The sequence below is a fragment of the Ranitomeya imitator genome, chromosome 7 (genome assembly GCF_032444005.1).
Source record: "Ranitomeya imitator isolate aRanImi1 chromosome 7, aRanImi1.pri, whole genome shotgun sequence".
Taxonomy (NCBI): domain Eukaryota; kingdom Metazoa; phylum Chordata; class Amphibia; order Anura; family Dendrobatidae; genus Ranitomeya; species Ranitomeya imitator.
In genome coordinates, this window is record NC_091288.1 from 42,576,269 (window position 1) to 42,596,030 (window position 19,762).

Consider the following 19,762-nt stretch of genomic DNA (forward strand, 5'->3'; position numbering starts at 1 on the left):
CATGTCAAACAGCCGGAGTGTACCGATCCGACACACATCTAGGGGCCCTATGCTCGTTGCTGGCATCGTTGCTTTTGATGTCAAACGTGACGATACACGTCGACCTGACGACAAAATAAAGTTCTGGCCTTCTAGCTCCGACCAGCGATGGCACAGACAGCGGGATCCAGATCGCTGCTGCGTGTCAAACACAACGAGATCGCTATCCAGGACGCTGCAACGTCACGGATTGTTGTTGTTCTCTTTGCAAAGTTGCTGAGTGTGACGGTACCTTTAAAACCAGTTATCTTTACTCTTTATCTACTTGAAAATGTTTAACTATTACTACAGTATAAGATTGGCTCTTTTTCTTTTCCTGTAAAATTGGAAAAATTTTAAAAAAAAATTACAATAAAAAAAACAAAACAGTTATCAAGGTAAAAAGAAATACAAGGGGGTAAATTTACATGTCCTGTCCAATAAAGTTAGGCTAACATCTTAGGCCATGTCATAAAGCCATGCCACATGTCATTTTATGCTTCTGAGGTAAGGTGGGAATTTCACCCCTTGCCATACAAAGGATGAAATGTATGGATATCCACAAAGGTTAATGATCCATAGTAGAGATCATAGGTTGGAACATTACCTTACACAACAGGATGTAAATAATGTGAATGTAAATGTGAATGCTCAAGTTCAAAGGATCCAATGGACCCTTCTCAAGCGATGCTATTGCAGGGTGCTGATGGATTGTCCTGGCCTCCTGGGGCCATATTAGATCTCCTGTGAAGCCTAGCTTTTGGCTGAGCTTCATAGGAGAGCATCAGTTCTTTATATACTGCAATACTCTGAGATTTGACTTGATTGCATGTTTTCTATGCTGCAATATAAGGCTGCCATCACACTAGCAGTATTTGGTCAGTATTTACCATCAGTATTTGTAAGCCAAAACCAGGAGTGGGTGATAAATACAGAAGTGGTGCATATGTTTCTATTATACTTTTCCTCTATTTGTTCCACTCCTGGTTTTGGCTTACAAATACTGATGTAAAATACTGATCAAATACTGCTAGTGTGACGGCAGCCTAAGAGTAAAAAAAAATATATATGTATAAATATATATATAATTTTTGTATTTTTTTACTTTGAGATTTGACTTGATTGCATGTTTTACATACTGTAAAATAAAAGTAAAAAATATACAGTATATATATTTTTTTCTTTTTAAATAAAAATTTTAAGCGTCATCGTTATATCGCTGCTTTTATGAAAGCACAATCAAATAAAAAATTAATTAACCCTGTATGGTAAATACTATAAAGAGGGGAAAAAACACAAATGTTAGAATTGAAATTAAACAATAAAAGTGACCAAATTGTTGTATGCACCACAAGTAGGTGTCAATAAAAAAGTCAGTTCACAGCGCAAAAAGACAAGTCCTGGTACGACTCATTGTCATTCAAAGCTACAACTCATCCCGCAAAAATACAAATCCTCATATGACGATTTCAATGGGAAAAAAAAAATCTGAATGGACGTCTGGGCTTGCAATTTTTTTTATCACCTGCATGCTGCACATTGTAATCGAGAAGTTTATAAATCAGTGCAGTTCAAAAGTTCAATTAACTTGAAGAACTTCTGGATGCTGCGGCCATCACTACAGGAGAAGAGATTATTGAAATGAATGACTTTCTGGGTTTTATTTTTAATTTTTATTGTAGTTCGTGGACCGCTTCCAAGAAGTTTCAAATGCGATTTTAGCTCATCTCAAAGTTCGGAAGTTTGATATATTTTTTTTTACTTAAAAAAAATACAGAAATAATAATAAACGTAAATATGAATTAAGATGCTGGATACAGGATATAGGATAAAACACTCAGAAGTTAATTCTGCAGTCATCAGTCTGCCCTGAGCAGATGAGTGGATGTGTTGTGACCGGTGACCTTCAGGGGTCGGCACAATGTCCGCAGGTTACTTCCCGACACAAGACTGTGATTGTTCTTTGTTTATCTATGAAGATTTTACTGTGACACAACATATATTAAATCTTCATTCCTGCAGTCTCTTGTCTGAACTAAAAGTGGTCGATTTAATAAAAGCATAAACTTTTCAAAGTTTTGTTAAAAATTAAATTATATCTTTCCAACGGGAGAACTTTCACTACCAGCAGAGAAGTTTTTCCCCAGCAATTTCAGTAACTTTTATCCACCCAACTCTCAAGATTCTCTCGGTTTCTGTAGACTGAAGAAGGATTTTAAATAGGGAGGGGCATTATATGACATCTCAATTACATAGAATTATGAGTGATGCCATCATAGGATAAGTCACTTACAATTATGGTTTAATAGTGACCTTGTGACCCCCGACAGCTTAAAGTCACCCGATACATGACAAAAGCCCTTACCAGAAAGTAGAATTCTTCATATGGGATCTAAGCTTAAAGTGCATTTAGTAGCATCCAGTATATATTTCCTATACACTGGTGTTTAATTTTTGTAGGTTTGCAAACAGGATAAGTCAAAGAACCAAGGGTTAAAAAAAAACAAAAACAAAACAAGTTACCTACAGTTCTTGTGGGACAGTTTCCCATATTTGTCTTTCACCGTCCGAGCATGGACCGGACTGGCCACAGGTCTACCGGCTTCAAACTTACAGCATTTATGAGCCTTTCGAATTTGGATCCAAAGACCAGCGGCCAGTCCGTACATCGCAGTCCACACTCCAGATAGTGAAACGCAGATGTGTGACACCAGCCTAAGGCTGCATTCATACATTCTATTGTGATTTACCATTTTATTGAAATGGGTCGATTTTTTTTCTCAAGTGTCATCCTAGTCACTTCAATCCTTTTTTTTTTTTCTCATTTTTTTCCACCGAAGCAGATAGACGGATGGAACTCTGAAGTACAAAGCTTATCTTCCTAGTTACATCCCTTTTATACGAAACCCCATAGATTTTAAAGGGAGCCTGTCACTCCCAAAATCGCGGGTGAGGTAAGCCCACCGGCATCAGGGGTTTATCCACAGCATTCTGGAATGCTGTAGATAAGCCCCCGATGTATCCTAAAAGATGAGAAAAAGACGTTAGATTATACTCACCCAGGGGCGTTCCCGCTGTTGGTCCGAGTCCGGCGCCTCCTGGCCAAAGCAAAAGTACTGCAGTGCGCAAGCGCCGGGAAAGGTCAGAGAGGCCCGGCGCCTGTGCACTGCAGTACTTTGCTCTGCCCTCAAATCTACAGCATTCCAGAATGCTGTGGATAAGCCCCTGATGCCGGTGGGCTTACCTCACCCACGATTTTAGGGGGTGACAGGTTCCCTTCAATGGACGAGTATAATTATAAAAAATGGATGAGAATAGGATGAGTGCTGATTCTCACGGACCCGTTTATAAAACTGATGATTGTACGGCTCAATGAAACTCTAGGGCCATGTTTATCAAAACTGGGGTAAAACGGTTTGAAAAAGGAGGCAACATTTTTGCACAAGGACTTGCACAAAAAAATTGCGCCTTTTGGTATCTTCACGCCAGTTTAAAGTTGGACCATCAAAATGGACCAGGAGTCCAGATCTAAATCCCATTGAACACTTGTGGAGAGATCTTAAAATTGCAGTTGGGAGAAGGCGCCTTAAAATATGAGAGACCTGGAGCAGTTTACAAAAGGCGAGTGAACCAAAATGCCAGATGAGAGGTGTAAGTAGCTCTATGATTGTTATAGGAAGTGATTGATTGCAGTTATTTATTTATTATTATTATTATTATTATACATTTTTATAGCGCCATTTATTCCATGGCGCTTTACATGTGAATACGGGGCAAATATAGACAATTACATTAAACATGAGCAGATAACAAGGCACACGAGTACATAAGGAGGGAGGACCCTGCCCGCGAGGGCTCACAGTCTGCAGGGGGTGGGTGAGGATACACTAGGAGAGGGAAGAGCTGGCAAAATTTATAGCATTTACTCCAAAGGGTGTGCAACCAAATATTAAGTTAAGGGTGCTAATAATTTTGTCCGGCCCATTTTGGGGTTTTTGTGTGAAAAACAAAGGAAATAAACGTGCATAACAAAACATGTAAATGCAATAATTTTCTGGGAGAAATACTTCATTTTCTGGACCAATTTCAAGGGTGTCAACAGTTTTGGCCATGACTGTATATACGGTCACTCAGTTTTTGTGGAATGCCATTAATCTATATATCACAAAATGGGCAGTTTCTAAACAAGTTTGTTTTTTAAAGCATTATAACACAATTAGGACTAGAGGTAAATAGGGAAAATTATTAAACAGCCAATAATTATAATTCAAAGGTAACATTTTTGCCATTTCTGGGATTCTTAAAAAAAAAAAAAAAAAAAAAAAAGAATCAGTTTGGTAACAGACACTTTTCGATGTGTTGACAAATTACACTATAAATACTCATTACGGAGAGCATCAATGTAAATAGCTGGAGTCATCTGTTTAACCTTTGTGTCAACCAAATGGGGTAAAACGCCCACAACGAACAATTAAGCAAAACAAAGAGAAAAAAGAAAACCTAAAAGAATCGGGCACAAAAATATGCACACTAATATCCGGAAGACAGCACCCTGTGCCACTCTATTGCTGCAGGGTGGAAACATGTGACCCGACACATTAGACCTATTGCCCTTTACAATTCCACCCAAAGGCAAATCCTTCAAACATTAGGATGTCCCAAAGAAAGTCAATCAGAGCCTCCTACTTCCAACCTACACATCCCCGTCAATTAACTGTTTAGTTTATGGAAGGGTGCAATTCTTTTTTTCTGCCTCTTGGGGCAGTAATGTTACATCTGGGGGAAATTGTTTTCCTGCATGAAGAGTATTTTTGACACTGTAAAAAGATTTCCATTTTTCCTCTCACTTTTTTTTTCTATTAATGATGCAATTAAATACTGAGAAGAAAAAAAAATCTTTCCAATAACAGTACCAATATAATTCAAAGCAGTAAGCCTGCATATGTCCGATAGTTCAGCATCTTCCCATTCTGGTGCAGTCACGTAGCCTCGCGAGGGCACCACTTTGGAATATCCTGTCTACATGACTTTGATACTGTTGGATCCTGCTGTAGAGCGTGGAGCCATTGGTTGCCTACCCTACCACTCTCCTTCCACACACAAGATGCTGGCGTCCCAGCACAATTACATTGCTGCAATGATGATGCTTGTGTTAGCCCATATTGGATTAGCGAATATAACTATATACTTTAGTTTTTCATTTGCAGAGGGAAGTTGGTGGCACAACATTGGCATTTTGACTTTTGGAGGGAGCATCATTACTTTGCAAATGGGCATTGTTAGTTTAGTTGTTATTCCTAAGCTCGGGAGCGCCATGCTTGTCTAGCCCTGGGCGATAGCAACCTACGCTGCAATGTTGACGTGGTGTACTGAAGGTGCTGGATTATTGCAATTGTGTTGTTTATACACTGTTTTTTTTACTGTGTATACATTATATATTCAGTTATATATTCAGCTTTTTTCTTAAGGACTGTGTATAATTGAATGCATTGTAGTGCTGTATTACCCATGTATATAGCACAATATAAGGACCAGTAAATGCCTTGAAACGCTTTGTTGCTACTTAGTACAATGTACAAGGGACCCTACTAGTGCTTCGCTCAGACTTTACACATATGCTGTTAATAAGGCTCCAAAACGAATTGCTTCTACGTAGAGCAAGGACACTATTAGTATTTCAGTAAGACTATACACATATGTGACTAATAAGGCCCCGAAAAGTGTAGCTTCTACTTAATGCAATGAACAAGGACTAGAGATGAGCCAACCCAAACTTAAAAGTTCAGAGTTCGGCCCGGACACTGAATTCTCCCGGAAGTCTGTTGCGATGATTGGAGTTCTGGGGGAAGTCAGAGAGGGGAGAGAGAGAAAGCATTTTCCTAGCTGAAAAGTATGGGGTCCTCATTGTATTCAATGGGTTTCGGGTTCAAGTTCATGTACACTTCTGGTACCTGACCTTTGAAATAAAGTTTGGGTCGTGTACAAGAACTCAAATTTCCACATGTCCACTCATCCCTAACAAGGACACTACTAGTATTTTGGTCAGATTACACACATACAGTAGATGGCTAATAATGTATCAAAACGCGTTGCTTCTATTAAGTGCAATGTTCAAGGACTCTACTAGCGCTTGACTCAGATTACACACATATATGGCTAATGAGGCACTGAAACGCGTTGCTTCTATTTAGTGCAATATACAAGGACTCTACTAGTAGTTCGTTCAGATTACACACATACTGTATATGGCTAATAAGGCACTGAAACGCGTTGCTTCTATTTAGTGCAATGTACAAGGACTCTACTAGTAGTTCGCTCAGATTACACACATACTGTATATGGCTAATAAGGTACTGAAATGCATTACTTCTAATAAGTGCAATGTACATGGACTCTACTAGCGCTTGACTCAGACTATACACATATATTCCTCTTGACAAAGCGGTGCTTCTGCCACGCGAAACGCGCGTCGAGGGTTACTCACACCTGTACCCTGGGTCCCCCGGCTCTGCCCCTGGTAAGCTCTGCCTCCCTGGCGATTTTTGTCCGGTGGCTTTACTGACTTCTGTATGATTTATGATGGCAACCTTACCATAGCAACTAAACTATATGCACTGTCACTTTACTCAAAGGATTTGTATATCTATTTATATGGGCATGTGCAATGGTGGACTCCTTGGGTATATCTGTGTCTATCCTGTTTCTGTATCTATTCTATTACTGTGGTGTTATGATTTATGTACTTATTTGAGATTATCTTTAATAAACTATTTTTTACCTAGTTGCTCCAGTTTTCTCCTTTTTTTCATAATTTCGGGAGCGGGTATTTTCTTCTGCTTTATATGGGGAGTTGCTCTTCACCCCCATTTCCATGACATTTATAATGTCACTGAGGTTTTGTTATGCACATATATGGCTAATAATGAACTGAAACGCGTTGCATTGTATACTTTGCTAATAGGAAAAACATATCTTCCTTTACAAGCTTAAGTGTCCTAAGTGAATCAACCAGATATTGGGAGCAAAGTAATAGACTGAATTGTGTCATTGCAAAGGGAACATATTCCTCCCCATACATCACAGCGGCTCTGCTCCCTTAATCTTGGGCTACAGATTGTGAAATGGAACGACAAAGAATGATATAACACAGAGATCTTGTGGGGTGAAAATGCAGACATAGCCCATAAGTGATATACATGTTATGTCTGTGCAGTGTTCCCATCTGATAATTTAATTGGATCTTGGTCACAAGCAGAAGAAATCAGATTACAGGGCACCACTTATTTTTATATATATTCTCCACTAATAATATCAGGACAGATGTCACCATGATGATCTCAAGAACAAAGAGTTGATCAAATCTGTAGAGCTCAATCAACATCACTTCCAGCAATGAATTACATGCACTGTGTGGGTGAAGGGACTTCGTCTGAAAAAAAAAACATGAAGTGTCTGCAATCCTGAATCCTTCATCATTTTATTACTTAACAGCTTTGATGTGTCACTTTTCTGAAAGATCCTTAATCTGTAATTCAGGTAAACTATAAGAGATTCATTTGGTAGAAATTTTGCATAATTAATACCACAATTGAGTATTTGTGCAGGTTTTTTTTCTTTTTTTAAATCACTATAACCATTCTTAAAAGAACTAAATCCATGTTTCAGGAAAAATTCTGTATGAAAAAGAGAAAAAAACAAACATAATTACAGTCTTGGAAAGAAAATTGATCACAGAAGTCTAGAGTCCACTCCATTATGTCCTTTATGACCCATTCATTATTATGGGATTTTGTCTGGTTCCAATTTTTAGAATGTTTAGCATGCTGGATTTGTTTTTGGTTTTTTTCAAGATGTGGACTCCATCATTATCAATGGGGCCCTTCTGTTTCTATTTGCAACAGGCAAACGGAGTATTCAAACGTCCCTGTGGACAAAGCGTTTAGGTCAACTTTCATAGTTTTTTTTTCATATTCGGAAGGCCTTTAAAATGCCTGGAGATCGGTGGGCATCTAGGTCTTGAGACCTCACCGATTGCACAAATAATATCCTGAACACTGCACAACTCCTGTTGATTGCACGCAGAGCGCAGTATGGATCTGGTAGAAAGCAAGGGCTTCCTAGGCATTCTACTTTAAACATAGGCTTGCCACTTGTCAAGTGGTGGGATATATTGAGTAGTATGTGAATAATGGCATTAAAGTTGATGTGTTGGAAGCAGGAGAAATGAGCAAGAATAAGGATCTGAGCAACTAACATGGGCTAAACTGTGACGGCTGGACGACCGGATGACGGCATCTCCAAAGCAGCAGATCTTTTGAGTTGTTCTCCATATATAGAGGTTAACCCATATAAAATATAGTCCAAGGAAGGACCTGTACAGTGTTGAATGAAGGGTTCTTTGATGTGCATGGGGTAAGAAGGTTAGCTTGTATGTTCCAATAATCCTACAAAAAAAAACTACTGTTTCACAAATGGCTAAAACAGTTACTGTTGGCTGTGATCGAAAGACCTAAGAAAACACAGAGCATCACAGCTCAATGTGCTCCATGGAAAGCTAACACAATGGGCATATCAGCAACATGGAGCTATGACGAGTACGGTCCGGTATGTAAAATCAAGTGGATCGTTAGGTGTGTGTTCATTGCTTATCTGGGGAAGAAATAGCATCAGAGATGCACTTTGATTAGAAGACAAGTCAGGCTTTAGAAGGCAGTGTGAAACTCTGGGCAATGTTCTGCTGGAAAACCTTGGGTCCTGGCATTCATGAGGATGCCAATTTGAAGCATTAAAAACAAACAACAACAAAAAAAACTTTAAAACCTAACTTTTATTATGTAACCAGTTGTGACAGCAATGGGTTTGGACACACTGTGCCACTGGCCGGGCTTACTCTGGATGAGAGCGAGTAAGTGACTACCTGGTCTTCACTAGAGCCTCTGATGGTGAGGTTAGGCTTGTGTCATTAGGGTAGCCACCAGGTGCCATTCCAGGGCAGTGCCAGGACCTGCAACAGCTGACCAATGGGTGAAGGCAGGAACACTAGGTGCAGAAGGTACAGGCAGAGACATATTCAGACAGTCTGAGATTGGTGCAGGCAACACAGGCTCAAATACGTAGCTGGGTTCAGGAGCGGAGAGATGACAAGCTGGGTCGGTAATGGGAGAGATAAACAGCAAAACACTTTGACTGGGAACTAGATGTTAACTGCAAACTGAAACCAAAGCTCAGCCAAGGAGTGGAAGGATGAACTGTGTAATATATCACCTACTAGCAGGAGATAGGCCAGGGAAGCTAATCTCTGGAGGACACAGCAGGGTTAAATTACTGCAGAGTCTGGCTGATTGTCCCTGTAGCCAGGTGGAATCAGCAGGAAGATGAAGCAGTGTTGAGAGCACTGCAAGAGGCAAACTTAGTGAGATGAGCTGGCACGAGGAGAAGCAGAGCGGTGACCGCAGTGAGTAGGACGTCACTGAGAAGATGTGCAAGATACCGGCATGAAACCAAATAAAAAATAAATAAAAAAGAATATCCATCTAAACATAGAATGTGACTACAGTGGATGGATACAGGAGAGTGGTATAATAATTTTAAGCTGTGGAACCATAACGTATTGTTGTATACAAGCATAAGCCACAATACACAAAGTTGTTGACAAGAGTGACCTCTTTCAGCAGTATAATGCTTCTGCCACACTGCAAACATTGCTCAGAAATGGTTTGGAGGAACATGACAAAGAATTCAAGGTCTTGACTTGGCCTCTAAATTCCACAAATCTCAATCTGATTGTGCATCCATGGGATGTGGTGGAAGAACGAGTCGGAACCATGGAGGCAAAGGTTGCACAAAGTATGGAAATTATCCCCCTATCCACAGTATAGGGGGATAACTTCCCGATCGCCAGAAGCCTGACTGCTGGGACCCCCACCTGAAGAGCTCTGTGTGAATGGAGCAGCAGGAGTGCTACAAACCAGCCGATTACTGCGCTTCGTTTTCTCTGGTGGTATCATTAAGAATTAATGGAGTGGAGGTGTGCATGATTGACCACTGCGCCATTTACACAGGGCTCTTCAAAGTCCTAGTTCTCGGGATCAGAGGTGGGTGTCACCAGTCGAACCCCCAGCGTTATTCTTTATGCCATTGATAACTTGGTACAATCCCTTTAAAGGATCTCTTAACACCATCTGGGTGCCAGACACCACAGCACACATTTATATGTCTTGTAAAGTCTGTGCCATCAACAGTGGTTTTGGCAACACAAAATCGACGTACAAAATAATGTTTGCTGTAATTCAGGTTTATTTATACATTCTTTTTAATTTCATATCTGCTATATAAAAATAAATTAATACATTTTTAAGAGAAACAAATCTGCATTTAAGAGGCATTCATACTTTTAGGACAGTTCCACACATTGCAAATTTCACCCTATGAATTGCAAAGAAATTTTACAGCATGCTAATATTTCTGCTACGTGTGGATTGGGTCTTGGGTCTTGAAAACTCAACTCAATTGTATTGTATTGTACTATACATTTCTGTGTATTTGCAGTGCAAAATCCAGAAGGCAAACCTGCTGCAATTCCACAATATCGATGATATCCCGGCAAAATAATATAAAAAAGAAAAGAGGAAACACCATTGTGCGGAGTAATTGAACTGTGTACAAAGTTTACCCGTCATTGGGTATATTGGACCGGTGAAGTCTTTGCAGAGATAGCCTTGATCTGCATGGAAAATAGAGTCCTGGCTTTACTTGTTTCCTTTTTTACGGATTGCCCCCACTTTCTTCACAACACTGTCTCTCTCATATGGCGCTGAATGCAAACTTTGTGCAGTGACAGGTGAAGGCCTAGGTATGCACAAAGCTGCCAGATCCAATCACTGGAGACTAGAAGCAGCCTCCTTCAGGGGCCCCCTAGGGATGTGTCTCTGAAGTAGAAACCAGCCGGGGTCATTAACCCCACTGCCCTGATTTCTGGGAGTGGATAGTTGTTGTTTTGTTTTTTTTTATGTAATCCAAGCCTGTCAGCTTCACTCAAATGGAAGTCATTAGAAATCAAAAGCTTGGAAAAAAATGACATCTCCAGGATATTCCCAACACACACAAAAAAAAAAAAACATGCAAGGAGATCAATTTTTAGGACTAAGCCTGTTCTCCCAAATAGTCAAAAACATTAAAAGAATCGAATTCACTTTTATAAGCCTACTTTTGGCATTGTAAGCATGCATAAAGGTACTCCGTCCACTTTTCCAAGTAAGCGCCGTTTCCGTATCTCCAGAATAAATCAATACGTAAAAGAAAATGTGTGAAAGAATATCAAATCAGAACACAATGGGAATCCACAGTGCACTAAATATCCCAAAACATCACAGTTTTTTTGTTTTATTTTATTTTTACTGGAGGCTCAGAATATATTCAGAAGTTTACGCTGCGCATAGGTGCAGACGACCGTGTACTGTCCCATCCGAGAGAATCGGGTCGATTATGCAAATCACACTCTGATGAATCTCTGGTCAAAGTTTGATCAGAGTGTGATCCGATTTTATCAGATGAAAAGAACTCCATTTTCTCCATTCTGTCAGTCCGGGTAAAACAGATTGGACTAAGATGTCATCCGAGTGCAGTCTGATGATTTCCATGCACGCATTGACTTGCATGGCTGAGAGTGATCCGAATATTGGAGAATTACTCAGACCATCTCTGTCGAGGAAAAAATCTGCCATGTGTACGACCCCATAGAATAACATTGGTCCTAGTGCGATCCAATGTTTTGTCAGATCTCACTTGGACCGAAAATAATAATAATAATAATAATAATAAACACGGTCAACTGCACAAGCCCTAAACCATCATTGCTGTTAATGATTCATTAGATAAGCACCACTTTGTTTATCAGTGGAAATTAATATCCTTCACATTATTTCTTACTTGCATAGATGTTTGGCAATTCTTGCAAGGTTGGCATCATCCGTGTTCCACAGTTCCAGTACGGACCACAATATTTGGACCGGCCACAGTCCAATGACCTAAATATAACAGCCCCATATATGATTATGAGGCTGTTTAGTTCGAGTCAAGAGACCTGAGACAAGTCCGGATTTTACAGTCCAAACTTAGACTATGCAAACCGACCTAATGGATAAATTCACAAGAGCATATAAAAAAATTGTGCAATTTTCATACTGAAAAAAAACTTTAGTTTTTATACAGTATATCAACAGTGAATACAATTTACAAGACCAAATTTAGTTTCCTATATTAAAAAATTACAATGCTTCCGTAAAAAGTGGAGGCGACACGGTTGATCTGTACAAGATCTGATTTTTTTGCACACCCATAGACTTGAATAAGTCTTACCTGGAACATAGAAAAGACTATGCTGAAATATTTTTCACATGGAGATCTGAACAACCCTGGTGAATTACTTCAGTCAGTTTTTTTTCCCACAAACAGCCCTCAGAAAGAATATGTGGGTCGTGCAATCGTAGCCAGAAAGTGGAGGAAAGTGTCATGGGGATACTGTAACAGAGAAAAGGACCAGGAAATCGTGGCGTCTGGTTACCAAACTCCTGCACTGGTTAGAACTGCCTCACCATCTTATTAAACAGTGCAGGTTTTCCTTGGTCTGTCATTGCTAGAGTTAGTCAGTTCAGTTGCTCTTCTGGAGCTCTCCATCATGGAGTGGCTCAACTGTTCTGTGTTGGACACTCCCCCCTGGTATATATGCTTGCCACTGGCATTTGGGAATTGCCAGTGATAGTTCATTCTGCCTGGTTTGGAGTTGGAAAAGTTGTTCGGTGTTTGGAGTTGGCATTTGGAGAGTTGTTTTGGCAATTTTTGTGTGGTTTGTTTGTGTATTCATCCTCATCTTCTCCTGTTTGGTTTCACTTTATATACAGTACCTCCCTTGTGTTCCACTCTGTTTTTTGATTAGTGTATTTTGTTTTTATGATTGCAGTTTTCATTTATCTTGTTTGTCTTCCCTTGTCTGTCTGGTAACTGTAATCCTATACATTTTGGCCTCACACCATCCTGGGTGTGGGAGGTAACAGATAGGGGTGAGTCAGGAGTATAACAAGGGACGTGACCCCGGCATCTCTACCTTATGGGGTAATCTGGGGAACATGGATAGACTAGGGAACAACCTAGCTTGAGGGATAGTGAAGGAGCCCCTTTCCCCAAGAAATCCTGCAACAGTAGTGTGACGCCCCAGGGTCCTGGTTGTCACAGTGGCATTGCTTTCCTCACGGGAGAGTGATGTCACGCTTGGAAGCGATGGAGGATTCCTTTTTGACAGGTAATTAGCACATACAACACCATTCTTACTCATGCCAGAAGGGGGAGCTCTACACCCAGGGAGGAGAAGATAGTTGCTAGGCAGTTGGGAAGATTTAGACGGTGGGTGCCGGACAGCAGACTGGAGCAGTCTGAGGCAGAAGGACGAGGGAAGGGGCCGTACAGCTTGAAGTGCTGTAGCTCCTAGAGATACAGAAGGAAGAACAGCCTTTAGCTAACGTGCCGGAGAGCGAATCACAGGAGTGTGACAACAGGGGAGAGTAGCAGCGACTGTGCTACATCCCTGATTGAGCGCAGACACCATTAGTCGGAAGACCGAGGCTTTTGTGGGACTCTAAGACACATAGCAGAAACCGGCAGGACAGCTGGATTATACATCACATGTTCGCCCTAACACCCAGGAGACACAGTGACACATAGAGCCCAGGTCATATAGAGACCCTATAAAAAGGCTCGAGTCACCTGTCATACGGGATTGTGTCCAGTTCAACAAAGGACAGAGATAACTGAGAGGACCTTGCTACAATAATAATAATAATAATAATCTTTATTTATATAGCGCCAACATATTCCGCAGCGCTTTACAGTTTAACAGTTTCAAACACAAACTGTAACAACGTTAACAATACAATAATTAAAGCAAAATAAAATGACCCTGCTCGTGAGAGCTTACAATCTACAATGAGGTGGGGGAGATACAAAGTACAGGTGTGTATTTACAATGATGTATTTACAATGATGGTCCAGCCATCTTCAGGGGGTGGGGGATAGATGGAGATAGTGAATGGGCTACACACACACACAAACATAAAATGACTTTGATTACTGAATGTGATAGGCTGCTCTGAACAAATGTGTTTTGAGCGAGCGTCTAAAACTATGAAAATTGTGGATGGTCCTAATATCTTGGGGTAGAGCATTCCAGAGGATTGGCGCAGCACGGGATAAGTCTTGGAGTCGGGAGTGGGAGGTACGGATTAGTGCAGAGGTTAGTTGAAAGTCATTTGCAGAGCGCAGTGGTCGGTTAGGCCGATAGACAGAAATGAGGGAGGAGATGTAAGGAGGTGCCGCACTGTGGAGAGCTTTGTGGGTGAGAACAAGTACTTTGAATTGTATCCTGTAATGAATAGGCAGCCAGTGTAATGACTGGCGAAGAGCGGACGAGTCCGAATAACGATTAGCCAGATGGACGACCCTGGCTGCTGCATTAAGGATAGACTGGAGAGGGGAAAGTCGAGTAAGGGGGAGGCCAATTAGTAGAGCATTACAGTAGTCTAGGCGGGAGTGGATCAGGGCTACAGTGAGCGTTTTTGTTGTTTCCATGGTGAGAAAAGGGCGGATTCTAGAGATGTTCTTTAGGTGTAAGTGGCACGAGCGGGCAAGAGATTGTATATGGGAGGTGAAGGAGAGATCGGAGTCAAACATAACACCCAGACAGCGCGCCTGCTGCCGGGGTGTTATAATGGTGCCACCCACGGAGAGGGAAATGTCAGATTTAGGGAGGTTAGTAGATGGCGGGAGCAGAAGAAGTTCAGTTTTGGAGAGGTTGAGTTTCAGATAGTGTTTCGCACTTTTTTGTTAAGTATATAATTCCACATGTGTTAATTCATAGTTCTGATGCCTTCAGTGTGAATGTACAATTTTCGTAGTCATGAAAATACAGAAAAATCTTTATATGAGAAGGTGTGTCCAAACTTTTGGTCTGTACTGTATATAAACAGTGTTCTGGGCCATCATGCACACAGCAGTATTACACATCCATGTTGTATGAATCAGTAATATGATCTTATAGACAGGCTTACAGAAATTTTTTTCTCCATTTCTGCATGCATCTGTTACAGAGGTAGTCCCCCCGTTGGAGGCACCATATGACAACATGAAAAGTGCCTATGGCTAACATGGCTCCATGTGCCACTGTATCGGGTCCATATATGTGTAAATCAATATACCGTATATGGGCTGCAATTTTATAAAAGACCTTAACTTTTTTTTTTTCTGTAGTCCAGTGCAAAATAAATAAGATCGGACCATCAACATTTTTTTTCCTCAATTGCATCACTAAACAAGATACTCACACAGCCACCAGCCATTATTTCAGCCATGAGCGGAATGGATCCATCTCGCTGAGTAAACTTGTCTCGAACAAAATCATTAACCTACATAAAGAAAGGAAAATTGTGACATAAGTAAACAAAATGATTACATCCCCTGAACATCTCCTTGGCCGCGGCGTCTTCCACCAGATTATTGGCAGCGCCGCTCTTTTATAAAACAGACATAACAATTTATAATGCTATCTATAAACAAGAGCCGCTACATGATGCAATCTGCCTTTCACACTCCCATAATGGGCTCCGCAGGCCTAGATTGTAGCTGAAGAACTGACAAAACACACGACTGGTTTCGTTTTTTTACTTTTTATAACAAATGAAAGCCAATAAGGAGTGAATTTAGAGAAATAGGCAAAATTATTGACGGCAGGACACCAAACTTTGCTAACATAAGTCTGCTATTGTCAACTTCAGAGGGAGAGAAGAGCCGAAACTCAATTTTATTATTACATGAAAAATGATCCACGACAAAAGAAATATATGGCGCTTTATTATAAGATGATACACACCTTTATTTTGGAATTATTTCGACTTTTGAGGGATGATTTTATCTTTACAGTGTCTTGCAAGTGTAAAGTACTGAAGATGAAAAGCTACTGACTGTTGAAAGCAAATTCTACACCGGGATTTTGAAGGATTTAGTGATCGAGGTTGGATCTGTGCATGCAACATATATTTAGGGGCAACTTAATTATGACTACAAGATGTACGGAGTATGAAATTCATGATCTGGAATGGATTTATGCACAAGATACAGTTAGATAGCTTACGGTCTGTGGTTCGGGGACATATTCTACCGTGGATACACTGGTAAAAAATACTATTGGGCGGTCACAACAGAAAAAAAAACAAGTAATTCCAAGAGAATCATAATTCTACTACAATGGTGTTCTCAAGTTTGAAAGTTATCCTCTAGGGTAAAGTATTGATCACTGGGGGTTCGACCAGTGGGGCCACCAGCGATCTTAAGAACCGGAGCCCTGATAAGCCGCGTGTGAATGGAGTGGCGGTTGATCATGCACAGTGCTGCTCCGATCATTGTTAATAGGACTGCTGGAGGCAGCCGAGCGCAGAACTCAGCTGGTCTTCACACTCCCATAAGATAGGCGATTCGGCAAACCGCTGGAAATTCAAGAAGCTTATTCAGTTTTCTTGCAGGATTCTATTGTACCTGTGTCTTCATAGCACAGATACAACTGAAAATGTTACCGGTGATGCCAGGTGCAAGCAACCGCCATGTGGTTTCCTACACTAGCGCCTTCCCGGTTAAGCATGCCGCCTACATTTTGGAACATCGGAGAAAGAGAAGGCCGGCGAGTTGTCACGCTTGGTGGTGAAGACTAAGAAGAGGTAAGTGTTTCTTACTGGATTGCTGCTGGGGGAACTATTACCATGTGTGGTGGCATGTAGTTAGTGCTATTACCATTTGTGAGCAAAGTGAAGAAGCTTTAGAACCAAGTGGGGACTCAGAGGAGTTACTATTATCACGTGATCACTCAGAGGGGGCACTATTATCATGTGTGGTGGCACAGAGAAAGCGTTATTACCATTTGTGAGCAAAGTGAAGGGGCACTATTACCATATATGGACTCAGAGGGGGCAATATTATCATATATGGACTCAAAGCGGCAATATTATCATATATGGACTCAGAGGGGGCACTATTACCATATATGAACTCAGAGGGGGCAATATTATCATATATGGACTCAGAGGGGGCACTATCACCATATATGGACTCAAAGGGGGCAATATTATCATATATGGACTCAGAGGGGGCACTATTACCATATATGGACTCAGAGGGGCAATATTATCATATATAGACTCAGAGGGGACACTATTACCATATATGGACTAAGAGGGGGCAATATTATCATATATGGACTAAGAGGGGGCAATATTATTATATATGGGGACACAGGGGGCAATATTATCATATATGGACTCAGAGGGCCAATATTATCATATATGGAGTCAGAGGGGACACTATTACCATATATGGACTCAGAGGGGGCAATATTATCATATACGGACGCAGAGGGGCAATATTATCATATATGGACTCAGAGGGGACACGATTACCATATATCGACTCAGAGGGGGCAATATTATCATATATGGACGCAGAGGGGCAATATTATCATATATGGACGCAGAGGGGCAATATTATCATATATGGACGCAGAGGGGCAATATTATCATATATGGACTCAGAAGGGGCACTATTACAATGTTTGAGCTCGAGGATATCCTACGTCTGAACACCCTCAAGCCAAAGATTTACTTCTTCTTGTTCTACTTCTTGTAGATAGATACTACGATCATCTTCAAGCTGGGTACAGACATTAGGCCGTATTCACACTTTTGAGATTCAATGTTGGCGTAGGGACCATCATGTCTGTACCGGCCGGGGGGGTCTATTGACTTGAACTCAACAGCCTTATAGTCCTATATAAAGGTGCTAAGTTCAAATCAGGATACCTGTGGGGAGTCGGGAAATTGTGAACCATACCACGACAGTGAATGCCTGAACGTTGTCCGGAACCATAGTTAATGACCGACTGGCAGTCTAATGTTCAAGAGCGTGTCCTAAGTTGCCTTCACTGAAAGAAGTCAAAGGAAACAAGCTTGGGCATGCTGTATGTCAACATGCCTGATCCTTTCTTCTCAATGGAGACAGGTAACCGCCGTAGGTGTCTGGCTGCAGTCTACTATCCTCTCCCAATTAAAAATGGCAGACCATGGGGAAAGTGGCTCTCAGTCTAGTCAGTCTAGTGTCAACTTATGTCACTTACTGTCAATTTAATAGCCTTCTCAGGTGCCACTCCTACAAGTTGTGGTAGCAGACCTGTACAAGAAACAGAAGAGAAAACATTACAAAAATTATTCACATATACCGTAAATGTTCACCACCAATTTCCAAAATCCATTATTTATTTCAGGTTTATAAGACAGACCTGTTACGTATGTAATGCACAGTAATTTTATGTTCTGCATCATGTTTGATATTGTGTACCACCCTAAGAAGGTTTTACAATTCTGTCAGCCAGAAAATTGTTATTGGTAATAAGGTTATTGACCCATCCAAAAAAAAAAAAAAAATCACCATGCGCCTGATTGTCTGGTCTTTATTGAAGGGACTGTCTTGTTAAAGAAGTTGCTGCGTTGCTGCTTACTTGTGCATCGAAGGTGGAAAATGTTTTATATTATTTTTGATTTTTGTTTTTTTTTTTAACCTATAAAGCATTCAGTATGTCACCGCTAATAATGATTTTGTTTGTGGTGGCAGTGAGAGGCAATTAATCCAATCAAATAATGGTTTCATGCCGTCTTCTCATAAAATGCAAATATTCCCATTCATAGAATATTATAGGCATTGCTCCCCAATAGAAAGGAAACACAATTAAGTACAGAAAAGATTTATTCAAACAGCAAGAAATGTGTTTCTCAATAATGTACGCGGCAGAAAGCAACAACACTCCATGGATTAATTAACCTGAAGAATATTCAATCATAGCTCAATAATATTTAGTCATTTTAGTTTTAGAAAGGCAGAAACTGGGAAAATTGCAGGCTTTTTTCACATCACGTAACAATAGACAAGTCATTAATAGTATTGATAAAATCAGTTTCCTAATAAAGAGACAACATATGCCCTAATGTAAAAAGAGATATTACATAGAGCGAGGTGAACTTTCCAATGGAACACAAATAGTAAAAATCATTTAGAGTCCCCAGTTGATGAATGCCAGAACTACTCCCAATTAACCTCTACTTTACGCCCTCTTTTTGCTGGTGTACCGCTACACTCTGAACCTAGATAACCTACTGTCCCCAACAGTCAGTCCCACAAGGGCTCCATAAGCTCTTTCCAAGTCCTAACACTAATAGTTTTACCCTCAACATTTTTTTTTTTAAATTAGAACAACCTATCACCCCCTTTTCTTCAAGGCGCATGGCAATGGCATTAAAGGAGTTGTTCATTTTGGGCACAATTTTTTTGTCAACTTTTTTTATGAAAACAAATTGTAAAAATAATTTTTAGACTCAATTACATGCATTGCAATGTAGTCTAAAAATTATTTTTACAATTTATTTTTATTTTAAAAAATTGTTCTGTTTGCCTTCTATAACCTCAGTGTTGCACTGGCTGCAGGAAGAGCTAACAGAATCTATCAGTCAATCAGCCTGCTATGACAGCCTGTCGGGGAGTTTGCAACTCATTTATTTATTTGTCTTTTTTGTATCCTCAGCTGATTTATGACTACAGACCACATAAAAGTTGAATTTGCAGGGATACCTAGAGCCTGTAGAAACTAAACAGTGCAAAATAA

At 40.4% G+C, this 19,762-nt stretch overlaps 1 protein-coding gene across 1 annotated transcript in view; it reads right to left on the bottom strand.

Annotated features, from left to right (window-relative positions):
* Window positions 1-19,762, bottom strand: part of SLC25A12 (solute carrier family 25 member 12) — a 174,017-nt gene that overhangs the window by 21,568 nt on the left and 132,687 nt on the right. The window contains exons 12-13 of the mRNA XM_069733139.1: window positions 18,224-18,276; window positions 15,390-15,470 (exon numbers count right to left, since the gene is read on the bottom strand). Coding sequence (XP_069589240.1) covers window positions 15,390-15,470; window positions 18,224-18,276 — 134 coding nt within the window. The remainder of the gene's footprint in view (window positions 1-15,389; window positions 15,471-18,223; window positions 18,277-19,762) is intronic.